This window comes from Helianthus annuus, chromosome 6 (genome assembly GCF_002127325.2).
Source record: "Helianthus annuus cultivar XRQ/B chromosome 6, HanXRQr2.0-SUNRISE, whole genome shotgun sequence".
NCBI classification, from domain to species: domain Eukaryota; kingdom Viridiplantae; phylum Streptophyta; class Magnoliopsida; order Asterales; family Asteraceae; genus Helianthus; species Helianthus annuus.
In genome coordinates this window covers 7,848,456-7,861,833 of record NC_035438.2, presented here as the reverse complement: position 1 = coordinate 7,861,833, position 13,378 = coordinate 7,848,456, and the positions used below count along the sequence as shown (strand labels likewise).

Genomic DNA, 13,378 nt, shown 5'->3' with positions numbered 1-13,378 from the left:
ATAGGGCGCTAATTTTGATGATTTGACTAGGAGCGGTATCCCTGACCTTAAGGTGAAAATGTTAAAAAAATAAAGAGTCGGCTCGACCTTCTATGAAGAACCGCCGGCCCTACCACCCGACCCCTGGGTCAATGTTAAAACGGCCTAACTAGCTGAACCGACCCGCTGCACCTTCCGGATCCCGGCCGAACCGGTCTAACCGGCCGGCCCGGGTTTAAAAACGTTGATTAGAATCATTAGATCAGATCAGACGGCGGAGAACGAAGATGACAGACTAAGATACGAGAAGTCCATAAATCACCACTATTGCTAAATCAATCAAACAAAGACACGTCACTTTCTCTCATCCAATCACAACCCGACACCCCTTCCCCACTTGATACCTCCACCACTCTTACCCTTTTTTTCTTCCCACCACATGACCCCACCCCCTTTTTAGCACACTTGTACCTCATGCATCACCATCAGTACATTCACTCTTTCTTTCCCTTTTAGCCCCTGCAACTTTAATCAACACATAAAGATCACAATAAAAGTTGTACACTTAATCATACAATCATGCTATAAATATTTAAACACAACCATAATTGTTTGTATTGTCAAACAAAACATAATTACATTCTTGACAAATATAACCCATTTATTTCTATACTTTCCTACAAGCAAAACTATATAAACTTGTACACATTCGCCACATTGTCTTATTTTTTTACATTTTGTGGCCCTTCTATTTTAAATTTTCAACACTATTACTAATGTACTATCAAAGTATTAACTTCTTTGTACAAACACAGGCCTTTGTAAAAAGCACTGGTGTTGTATAATGAGGGACCTTTGTGTAATTAAGTAAAAGAAGAGGGGGTTGACTGACTGATTCAATATTCTATAACAAGTCCACCCATTGGGGCTCTATGAGGTATCCCCTTTCTCCTCTTCGCCGTCCTGAAGCTGCCTGCGGTTGGCGGCGGCGTTGACGGAGTGAAGCTGTTGACCCGAATGTTGTTGTTTTTCCGACTGTTGCGGCTGTTGCTGCTGTATGAATCCTCGGAATCGGAGATAGCCAAGGTTAAATGTTTTTTCTTCTCGAAATTCTTTGACGTCCCAACGATCTGCGCCAATATATATAAAAAAAATTAATGCTAGATCCACTGTCGTAAAACCTCTGCTCAACCCATAGCATTTTTGCCCGAAACCAATGTTTTAAAAACTGGTTTTTAAATCGTACCGGGTTAGGTTCAGAAATGGTTCAACCGGTCCGAGTTGTACCAGGCGGTTCAACCGGGTTGACTAATTAACCTTATAAATTCGTAAAATATAACTTCAACTAAAAAAATAATCCAAAACTACATCGTTCCATAATAAAAAATATTCTAAAAGTTAATCCATAATTAAAAAAGTGTCGTAAAAGACTATAAGTCCAAAATTTAACCTTGTCCCGGTACAGTTATATAGTTATACTGGTATAACCCAATTTATCGGCGGTACAACTTCTTTACCGTTTCCTCTGTTACTGGTATAATTCGTGCCGGGCAAGCTTTCGGCTTCCAGTTCAACCGGCCGGTTTAAACCGGTTTTTAGAACCTTGTTCGGAACTGGACTCAAATCCATGAAAGATCACGAGGCTGCCAATGCCCCATGGAAAATAATAATAAAATAGAGAGTGATTCCAATAGCCAAAAAAATATGGCAAGTGACTACGATTTGTGAAAGTGTGAAACTACACGCATCAATGAAAGTCAACTAAGGAAACGATGGAGTATTGAATATATTTTTATTTAAATTATGTGGTCATTATGAATTATTGAATATACCTGACAACCAAGTGAGCAGAATCGGAAAGAATCAAGAAGGCTTCGGTCGCAAACTTCGCAGGTTTTCGTAACCCCTTTGCCAGGCCTGGGCTGCGGGCGTTCGTTCAAGAACACAACCTTTGCGCTGTTGATAACGTAAGTTTGAACCGAACTGATGTCCAAGTATTTCTGAATCTCGGATACTCTAATCACGTCGTGATATGATGACCTCCGTATCTGTAAATTTCATTAATTTTAAGTTTCTATATAAAAAAAGCAAACAGAGATATCCAAAAATAAGGAATGGTCGATTAAATATGAAAATGGTGAACATTCAATGTTTAAAAGAATGGTCGCAAAACCGTCAGAATTGGGAGCATGGGAGTAGTCGGTCTAAAGTAGAGTACTCGGACTCATCAACCTACCTTGTAGCGAATATTAACTAATTCAAAATCTGGATAAACCCAAATTGCGTGCGTCTATTAAAATCGAAAAAACGAAATGATGAACTAAAAAGGAGGAATCAAGGGACCTGAATGGCGCGATGATCCTTGTGTTGATTGAGACAGAGTGAACAGAGAGCACCATTGGTGCAATCTAAACAGTACATATTGCATTCCGACTTGTGCGAATCGGCGTGTAATTTACATTGAACAAAGAACTTTTCTCTAAGCATAGGCTTCAACCACAGCGGCCACTTTTGTTCTTCATCATCAGGTCCTCCCGCACCCTACATTATTATCATTATTATTATTATTATCACACAATAACCAAACAAAATTGAAAACCAACACACCAACAAAAATAACAAAAACATGATGAAATAATATTAGTTTGTTGTATGATAGTTACCATAATCCGGCGGTTTTTGGGTTTGATTTCGCGGACAGTGGTGTTTTCTGGGTGATCGATCGCCAGTTTGATAAATTGTAAAGAGTCGTGAAGATGGGGTGGGGGTGGTGAGTGTGAAGGCGGCGAAGAACAGAGAGGGTACTTGTAGGAGAAAATGTTGTGAAAGTGGGTGGGTGGGTGGTCGTTCTTATCCGCTCATACAATTAATGTAAATGAACGAATTACGAGGCTAACTCCAAACCCAAACCTGATTGAAAACCGGGTGCGAACCGTTTTTTTTTTTTTTTTTTTTAAAGAAATATCAGGAATAGGTTAATAACATTAACATTAACATTAACAACTATTTTTAGTGTATTTTATTTTGATATCAAAATCACGTTTTAGTTTAATGAAATGGTTTTAATTAATTTTATGTTTGTTTTTATTTGTTGTTATTGAGATTATCTAGAAATGTATGAGTGAATAGATATATTTAACTTCTATGTGTGAGACACTAGAGTGAAGTAGGGTTGTTCACGAGCTGAGCCGAACCAAACTGATCAGACTTTTGTTTGTGCTCGGTTCGTTTAAAAACCGATCCGAACCGAACCGAGCGTTTTTTCAACCGAGCCAAAGTCGAGCGAGCGTCTTTCGATCCGAGCATTTTTCGAACGGACGCCGAGCGAGTATCGAGCGTCGCAGAATAAACAAGGAAAGTGACGATGAGAGTGCTAGTTATTAGAATAAAGTGCAGTTTTCGTCCCTGATGTTTCGTCCAATAGAACATAAGTAAAAATTTAACAAATAACAAGGAATACAAAAAACACTCAACTAGTTCTATCGAGATTAACTAAGCAGGAAGATAAATCGTCGACCGATTGAAACATACCCTTGTTCTATCGGAAGTTCGAAATTGAATGAATCGATTGAAGCAAAACTCTGACGAGTTGACGTCTTGGCGAGTGGCGATGGAGAAATCGAATAACGATTGCCAATGGGGGCTTTTGATTAGGGTATTGCACTTCTGAATCAAATAGCGGGTTGAGACTTGATTATTGATCGACGACGCTTCACATTTTAGGATTCGAAATTTTGACCCAATTACTCAAATGGACATTTGAGTACTGGATAATGGATAATTGGTATTGAATTTCAATTCTAATTACTTAAATGGGCTCTATTTGGATCTTGAACCAAACATTGTTAATGTTGGTCTCTAGTCATTTCATTAAAAATGATACACACACAAACACAAATATGTATATATATATATATATATATATATATATATATTAAAAGATAAATCGAGTCAACCGATCCAAACCGAACTGAGCGGACCTTTGCTCATGCTCGGTTCGTTTACAAACCGAACCGATCCGAACCGAGCATTTTTTTAATCGAGCTAAATCGAACGAGCAAATTCTGAGCATTTTCCGAGCGATCATCGAACGAACGTCGAGCGCCGAGCAATTTGAACAGCCCTAGAGTGAAGAGATTAGGATGGTTTAAATGTAGGGTTGTTCCTGAGTCGAGCCAGGTTAAGCTCAGGCGAAGCGAATTGCTCTTCTAGTTAACAGAATTACATATTAAATGATCGAATTGCCCTTCTCGTTAACAGAAAAAAGATGGAGTTAACTAAGTGGACTACAATGGCAACAGTGAAACCATTTTAGACACACAGACGAAAAATGAAACCTTTGAACTAAACTGGCAAATTGGCCCAAACCACATGAACTAAAATGACATTTAACTCTTTTTATTTTTAATACAAAACTTTTCATCTTTTACAATTTAACCCTAACATATTTTTATTTTCAATTTAGATTAGTTTTTCATTTTGTGTTTCGTTCTAAATTTTGCGAGTGAACACGCCGCAAGATGTGTGTGGGGTTCAACGTTTTTTTTCGTCTATTCTTTCCCGTTTGACATGTCCGTCACAACGCGTCTATTTTTCCCTGTTTGACAGGTTTGTCACCATGCGCGTGGTCTTAGATCGACTTGATTATTCTTTTCTTTTTTTACGGTTCAGTCTAATTTCTTAACATTAACATGGGGCATGCGTGGTTCACCGATTTTACGTACTGCTTTTCGTTCGAAGTTTTTTTTCCTTTTTATTTATTGTGTTTTACGAGTTTTTCCAGTGTTGTTGGTCACTGACAGTGGTGTAGCATTAGTGCTACTTGACACGGTTTACGCCACTGTCGCAACGCGTAAGCTTAATACTAGTTTTTCTTAGAAACAAACTCTCTTTTCATTAAAGAAAATAAAGAATTAAGGAAATTATTAATTTGTGTAATAAATCATAATGTAACTATGTTTATTAGTGATGTAGTATTGACTCAAACACACCCACCCCATTACCCCTGGCCACCCACAAAATGATTTCAAATATAATAGAAATTTAATGCTTAATACAAATATAACTTCTTTAAACTTTTTGAATTTAAAAAGTTAAAAAGAATTTAGGTTGGGAAGTTTTTCTAATACATTTTTTATCGGTTTTTGTTTTCTCTCTTAACATTTAGAGATAGACATATAGCTATCCTTTCAAAAAAAAAAAAAGAGATAGACATATAGTTAAATACATTCTCATTAGTTTCACAATAAAATGTAATGTTGCTTTGGTTTTGCAGTTATTGGTTTTCTAGTAAAGTACGCAATATTGTTGTATCACTCTTTGAAGTTTCAACTTGCATATGTTAAGAGTATCCATCAAATTATTAAACTATATGATACTTTAATCATGGCATAGAATATTAGTTAGATAGCATCATTGTATTTGAATTTCGATAATGAAGAATAACTTGTGACAAATATTAAAATGGTCTAATAATTATACATATTTTATGAATTATTATTTTTTTTAAAGAAAAAATGTGTTTTAGAGTTTATCAAACAATAAGGTATGGTGAGTTGGATCATTCTTAGAACGACTTGTTAATTACAAAGGGTGAGGTGTTTTTAAGATTCCCCTTCAAAAAGCCTTGTTGCCAGATTGTTGTCGAGGGTATTTCATTACAACCTAAGAAAATTAAATAATTTTCGTACTTGAAAAATATTATTGTAAGCTCGTAATCATTGTGAATTAACTTTAAAATATTTATTTAGTACATTTCTATAAACTCTATAAAATAATCAAGTATTTCTAGGGTTTTTATAACTCTAATGATACCTTTATTTTATTGCATGTTGGTATTAAAATTTACGAGCTTCACATGGTATGTATATTTATTTGTGTGAAAGATATTACTACTAACATATACATCCAAAAAAAGTTGTAAATAGATTGGCTATATTAACATTTTAATTTTAATTTTGTAATATAGAAGTAACATCTTAAAATGGTTTGATTGTTGAAAGCCTCTCCAAATTAGGGAGACTTGTTTAGGTAGCACATTTTATTTGTTCAAACATACCTAAAGTTAGGGAGTTCTAGACTTTATATTAAAGAAAATAGGGGCAGCTATATGTTTTGGTTTAAATATGAAACATTAATGCCATGTTAAAGTCTTAAATATGCAATAACTATGGTTCCCATGGCATACATTACCATTATGTCCTTTAGAAAAATATCCACTAGGCAAGCTTGGTCAACTAATAGGTTAAAGCAAAAATCATTTATCGAGATCCGGTAACTTGGGCACAAGTGGACATCAAAACGGCCGGTTCTTGTCTTGAAACTCTTTTTAGTCAACTCCTATTTGCAAAAAAATGTCATTTGTCATGTGTATAATTGTTATTATAAGTGGCATCCTAACTAGAATCAGGATAGGTGTCATTTGTTCCCATAAACTACCAATGTTAGTGTCCCTCTTGACGTCGAGTATAAACGAGCAAGTCAAGTGGTTTTGTGAATTTGTATACGCATATGCTACATGATGACGACGTGTGCCATCTCAATGTCATGAGTATAATTGTTATTTTAAGTGGCAGGGGCGGACCTAGCCTTAACCGGGGGGTAACCTCCGCTACGGCTTGGCTCGGAAAAATTTGACGTTTGTAGTGTAAATTTTGGAAAAATTCGATGTTTTTTCGATTTCGTTACGGCTTATTTATAAAACGTTACGGCTTGACGTAAATCCTAGATCCGCCACTGTTAAGTGGCATCCTAACATTGAACTAGTGTTTCATGCTATTCGCGTCATTAGCATCTATACAATCTTGTAAGTATAAGCGTATAACTAGACATTTATCCGCGAGTATCAACTTAGTATTGGTGAGATGTATCATGTACACTAATCATGCTAAAAGTTGTAGAAAAGATGTAGCAGCACATATCGCATATGTGGATCTTCCCTTTCCAGTTTGGGCTCATTGAGTTAGGTCAAGAAAAATTCAGGAGGATTAAGCTTATTCTTAGTGGACTATTATACAAAAGCTGGACCCAGTTTAAGCGGGTAGGTGGACTTATATTGCTGCTTCCTTTATGGTTTCTCTGACTATGGGCTTATAAAGTTGGGCTTGAATTTTCTAATAAGACGAAAGTTCCGGCTCATGTTTAAGTTCAAATGAAAGGAGTGGTCTTAGTTAAACACAAACTAATATATAATATACTAGAGGAAACTAGTGGTGCACAAAAAAACCGGACCCGGACCCGAAAATAAAACCCGGAATCGGGTATTATAAAACCCGAGTTTTTTATACCCGAACCCGACCCTACCCATAGGGTAGGGGTTAGGTATGCATTTCTGTTATAAAACCCGAACCCGGAACCGGGTTTTTTATACCCGTTTTCAAAACCCGGGTTTTACGAGTACCCGGTTTCAACCCGAACCCGGAACCGGGTTTTTTCAATACCCGGTCCGGGTTTCCCAATAACCTGTTCAGGTTTTTTCGTTTTTTTTGTGTTTTTTGGAGTTTTGTACCTTGGTAACGGCTATATAGCCGTTAGAAAGTGTATTGTGATCATTTGTTTGGTTTACATTGTATCTCTATACCCTATAAAAGAGGTCTTTGATGACGAACAATAAATGAAGACGATCAAGTTATTCGAAGCTATATGTGTTCATCATCGTATTCGATCCGGTTCAATGATTATTTAGGTGTCATGTATTTCTATGTTTTATTAAATAAAAAGGTTTTGCATTTTATATTTCTATGATTTATCCAAAAAAAAATGAATACCCGAGGCATACCCGAACCAAACCCGATCCATACCCGAACCCGAAAATAGGGTATTATAGTACCCGGGTATTAGAAAATCCGACCCGAACCCGGGTATATAAGGTATACATTTTTTATATAAAACTCGGACCTAGAACCAGACCCGGGTATTGTCAATACCCGATTTTGTAGAACCCGATCATACTCGAACCCGGTTCCATACCCGGAACCGGGTATTTAGAAAACCCGATTTGTGCACCACTAGAGGAAACTATGGGTGTGCACGGTTCGGTTCGGTTTTTGGGTAAAATCAAAACCGAAACCGAAATGTCGGTTTTCGGGTTTTAAAAACCGTTTGGTTTCGGTTTTTTTCGGTTTTTACGTCGGTTCGGTTCGGTTTTTCGGTTATTTCGGTTTTTGGAACAAAATTATGTAAGATTCAAAAAATAAAAAGTATAATTTATATTATAACAATCTTTTTATATGTTTACATTTAAATTATTATATTTAACCTCTTTAATTAATATTGTTTACATAAACCTAACCTTCTAATCTTTTTTTATGTTTTTTCAAAGTTTTTATTAAATTTTGTTATATCTTATAGGTAATAATAAATCATTTCAGTTATAATGTTTTTATTATAGACACTTAACATTCAAGAATAAAATTAACATTTTCTACTAGCATTGGATTAAACACCTAAACAATATAAACTTAAATATAAAAATATATGGATTGTAACTCATCGGTTCGGTTCGGTTTTTTCGGTTATTGAAAAAGTTTATCCGAAAACCGAACCGAAATTTTCGGTTATTAAAAATCCGAAAACCGAACTGCCGGTTTTTGTTTTGGTTCGGTTTTTTCGGTTCGGTTATTTCGGTTATTCGGTTACGGTTCGGTTATTTCGGTTTTCTTGCTCACCCCTAGAGGAAACTGCGCGATGCGGCGGATTGATCAATTTCACTACAATAATAAAATTTTAATAAGGTTAAAATTGTTATTCTCATTTGGCATTATACTAGAAACGTTTCTCCCTCTTCATGCCCCTACAATGCTCAGAGGGCAGCGTTGGGAACGTTATTATGCCCCTTCACAGGCAGCGTTGGGGGCGTTATTAAGCTCCTTCATGCCCCTATAATTTAATGCCCACTACGCATGCTCTTAGCTTACCATGTGTGACGGTAATAATTGACATTAAAGGAAATGTTAATTTTTTCAACCCTCATCAAGCAACTTGATTGTGTATTATGAATCATTTAACTACAACTAAAAATCATTATCTAACGGTTTTCATTTGAGCTATACAACATAAAAAAATTTGAATTTGCTATACAAAATAATAGTGACAGGTTTCGAAAAACAGAAAAACGAGTTGGTTCACTTGGCCATCAAATGTAGAGATGAGAGAAGAAATTGTAAAATACTTTATTCTCCTCACAAAACAAAATACGGATGTCTCTTGTTTTGTTAGCAAATACGTACAATATCTCGTTATGTTCAATGAGATACTAAACATATACAATATCTTGTAATTATAATTGTATAATGTATAAAGTTGGAAGCAAAAAACCTTTGCATAACCCCCCTATGTAACGCCCAACGACCTCCATTCACTCCATAATTGACTTGTAACAAGAATTAGTGATTTACAAAACAGTCCTCCGAATATCCTTTAACCTTCCATTACCATCCTATATTATATCCACTTATCAAAAGAAGGATTAATAACAACTTACAACTTAAATTAACCATTGAAAATAAGACTTCTATAACACAGGTGAATGGTCATGGGAATTGAAGAGGTAACATCCCATTAGGGTGGGAGCGGTGCTCACCGATGATACCCTCTCACCAACCAATCTAATGGTGCCACCTCAACTACCCAAAAAAACCCTTTCACTAGCGGCAGTGTTCCGGTCTAGATTGGGTACTCTCACCCTCTGCATTCTCTCTCTCCATTTCTTGCTTCGGTAACTATCACCCACTTGAGCTACCCGAAAGCCCCCACTACCCAGTACACCGGCAACAGTGTTTCCAATCTGGTGGTGGGTACCCGACATCACCACCCGAGAACACTTCGAGCACCCGTAAGTCGGACCAATCATGTCAAATCATGATGATACGACGACCACCAATCATGTCCATTCATCCATTAACCTATTCCTTCTCTAAAGGCTCTACCCATGTTTGAAGAACCAAACTGAAAGTTGTAGGTAACAAAAAAAAATGAAAAAACTTATAACCCGAGGGACCATTTTTGTCTCACTAAAACCCTAATCTTCTAGCCATAGTTTTATTTAACCTAACCTAACCATGGTTTGCCCCCTTTCATCTTCCTTATAACCGCTAAACCATCCCCATCCACAAGTGTCCTCATTCCCAAACACAAACAATCAAAAACCGTTACAAACAGAATCTTTCACATTCACATTCACATTCACATTCACCGTAACCGTCAAACAACACACACACACACACGCACATGGCGTTTTACACAGACGAACAACAAATCTGGAAATGTCAAAAACATCCTTCAAAGCGGCGAACAACAACCACCGGTATCTGCCCTACATGTCTCCGTGAACGCCTCCTTAAACTCTGTCCAGAATGTTCCAACACTCGCCCATGCTCCTGTTATCCACAACATTCCATTTCCACCTCGTCTTCCTCCTCGTCTTCTATCGCTACAGAACAAGCCACACGCATGTCGACTCTAATCGACCACGAGCCTCCCTTTCAGAGATCAAGGTCTCTTCTCGCGGTCCCGATAAGATCAAAATCGAAGAAAGAGTTGGTAGAAGTAGATAAGAAGAACACACCAAGTGTTAGCTGGAATAAAATTAACTTCTGGTCGGTTTTCAAGAGGAGTAAAACTAGAAAGTATGATTTGCATGATGATGAATCGAATAAGGGTAGTGTTTCGGGTGGAGGAATGGAAGATTATTCAAGGATGATGAGGTCCAGATCAGTTGCTGTTGGTGCTGGCGACAGTTTCACCACGAAGCGTCGGGGATGGCATCTCCCCGGCCCCATGAAGGCGTTCCGTCATTCGAAGACGTCGAAATTACAGGTACATGACCGGTCACCCGTGCATAGAGGGTGACCTTAAGGTATATGGATTAAATCCGGGTCATACCTTTTCAATTAACCGTGCATAGAGGGTGACCTTACGGTGTATGGATTAAATCCGAGTCATACCTCTTCAGTTACGGGTGGTTACTTTTATTTTGGTATTTAAGGCATATGAAATTATGAACAGTAAATTTAGTTATGAATAGTAAATTTAAAAGAATTTGATAATATGTTACGTTTTTTTTAGCATTTAATTAATTGTGGTATATCATATATGAATAGTAAATTCACAAGAGTTTTATATTTTCTGTGACTATATTTTTATTGATCGGAAAATTGATAAATAAATGGTGAACAGCAGCTAAAAGGTAGTTTTTGTAACGTGGTTTTCTTGGATCGAATCTTTGCGCATCTTTGATCATGAATTATTTATCGAAAAAGTTATTTGATGTACCACACAACCACAACTGTTTTGCCAAACATCATCTTCAAACACAATACAAACAAATATTAGTTTTTGTTTGTTTATTGTATAAGTATGTTGTTTTATGGCCAAGCAAAATATTTTAGTTCAACAATTGTTTAGGATGTTATGTGAAAATTAATTAATGTTAATTATTTTTCACGTCGTGGGCTACTGTTATTCAAGATTGACCTGTTAAAATCTCAAAATGAGTCGACATTAAACAACTCGAGCTTAAATTGGATTTATAAAATTATGATACAAACGATTAAATAATATATTTTTTTATATTTAATAATAACTAAAGATATATAAAAATAATTATATTTGTATGTAAAAGTTAATTAGATACATACTATAAGTTGAGTTCAAATTTTTTTAAAAATTATTATAAAGCACGAGCATAGACATAAAGTTAAAATAAGATGGGTTCAAGCTCTTGTAAATTAAGCGATATAAGATTGAGCTCGAAATTCTAATCACTTTATTGAGGTGAGTATGAGATTGACCGAATTCGATTGCTACCTATTTTATTTTGTAGTCCGAACTATGAATACATAAAAATTGTGGAATGTGAAGATATAATAATAAAACAAAAGTATATATGACTATATGTGATTATTTCGTAATAAATGGTTAATAAAAACAAAGGGTTTATTGGTAGGGATGTAGTATTAAAGGTCAAAATTTATGACAGGATCAAAAATGATCTAGAAGTAGTAGAGCTAGAGCCTAGAGGTGGCTAGTGTATAAACCATCTCGTGTTTGTTTGACTTGTGATCCAAAATGCAATTAGATTTTTTTTTTAACAGCAAACCACTTTATATATAAATATAAAGAGTTAGCAAGAAGCTGAAAACAACAAAAACGAAACGGAGAAAAACGAATTACAACATTTTTAAAACATCAAAAATTTTCCAGTCCTCCCAATTCGTCGCCTTCAGCTTAGATCTCGTATAAATCCACAGAAACGAATCCTTCTTTATAAGATTCACCGTCTTGCTAATAGCAATGAAATTGTTATTGAACACCTTTTCATTCCTAGCACTCCACAGCCTCCAAACAGTCGCCAAAACAATGGTATAGACAATCTTTTTCGACACCGCGCTACCCGGATTTTGGAGAATAAGATCCACAAAATCTTTTAAAATAGATTTAGTTGGATTTTGACCCACCTTCTTCAATAGCCTCCACCTTCGACCTAACATTAAATGAAAATCAAGTATGTGTAGAACACTATGAAGCAACAAGATTACAAGTTTAATTTAGCTTTAGAAATAGTGATTGGTGGTTGTATGTCTTATGTATTGTTGATCAGTTGGGTAGATCCTTTGTTTGTGTGCTTAGAGAGTTCACACTCAATCCTCCGTATTTATGTGAGTGAGTTCTTTATCTTGTATAGAGTGGTTGTAAGTGAAGAAAACGAAAAATGTTACTGTTCATCGTTAAATTTGGTATAACACTTTTCATCATCTATAAATTTTTAATATTTTTTTAAAGTGGTTGTAACTGGATGAGAGAGAAGAGTTAATGATAAAAGCATAAAAAATATTTTGAGAAAAATTGGTGATTTTTAGTGTAATTATAGAGATAGATATGAAGAATTGATTATGAATGCTCTTAGACCATGATGCAATCATATTTGAAACTATTGGAAGAGGATCCAAGTCTCGAACCTTAGAAGCCATACTTTGACGGTCAAGTCAGTCTCTCGCATATACGTAGAACGTTTGTGTACGATTCACAAACCAGTTTCACAAAGTGTGACTTACATTAATTTAACACAATTCTTTATGTAAACCAAAAATTGATTAATTGTAACATAGGTCTAATTAAAACTCTTATAAATAAACTAAGAAAAATGTTTGTAACCTTACTATATAATAAAATAATAGTTTAAAACTATATAGTAATTGAACGAATAATCATTCCCCAAAAATTCAGTCCAGAGATATTAATCGTGTTGGGTTGACAGGTTAATATGTTTCGGGTTGGCGGGTTGACATTATCAACCCTAATCCAAACCATATATTTATTCGTGTCGTGTTGTGTTGTGTCAAACTATCACACCAAACCAAGACGGACATACGTGATGTAACAAGTGTGGCACATTGAACAC

The 13,378-nt window shown here is 35.8% G+C and overlaps 2 protein-coding genes across 2 annotated transcripts; one reads left to right on the top strand and one right to left on the bottom strand.

Annotated features, from left to right (window-relative positions):
• Positions 1 to 539: 539 nt before the first annotated feature.
• Positions 540 to 2,838, bottom strand: LOC110944329. Its single transcript, XM_022185988.2, has 4 exons — positions 2,643 to 2,838; positions 2,323 to 2,520; positions 1,812 to 2,027; positions 540 to 1,109 (listed from the first exon to the last, which is right to left on the bottom strand). Exons 1-4 carry the CDS (start codon positions 2,643 to 2,645, stop codon positions 876 to 878), a joined length of 651 nt encoding a protein of 216 aa, XP_022041680.2. The 5' UTR covers positions 2,646 to 2,838; the 3' UTR covers positions 540 to 875.
• Positions 2,839 to 10,206: 7,368 nt separating this feature from the next.
• On the top strand, positions 10,207 to 10,827 carry LOC110863713. The gene has a single exon (XM_022113054.2). It carries the CDS (start codon positions 10,207 to 10,209, stop codon positions 10,825 to 10,827), a length of 621 nt encoding a protein of 206 aa, XP_021968746.1.
• Positions 10,828 to 13,378: the final 2,551 nt, after the last annotated feature.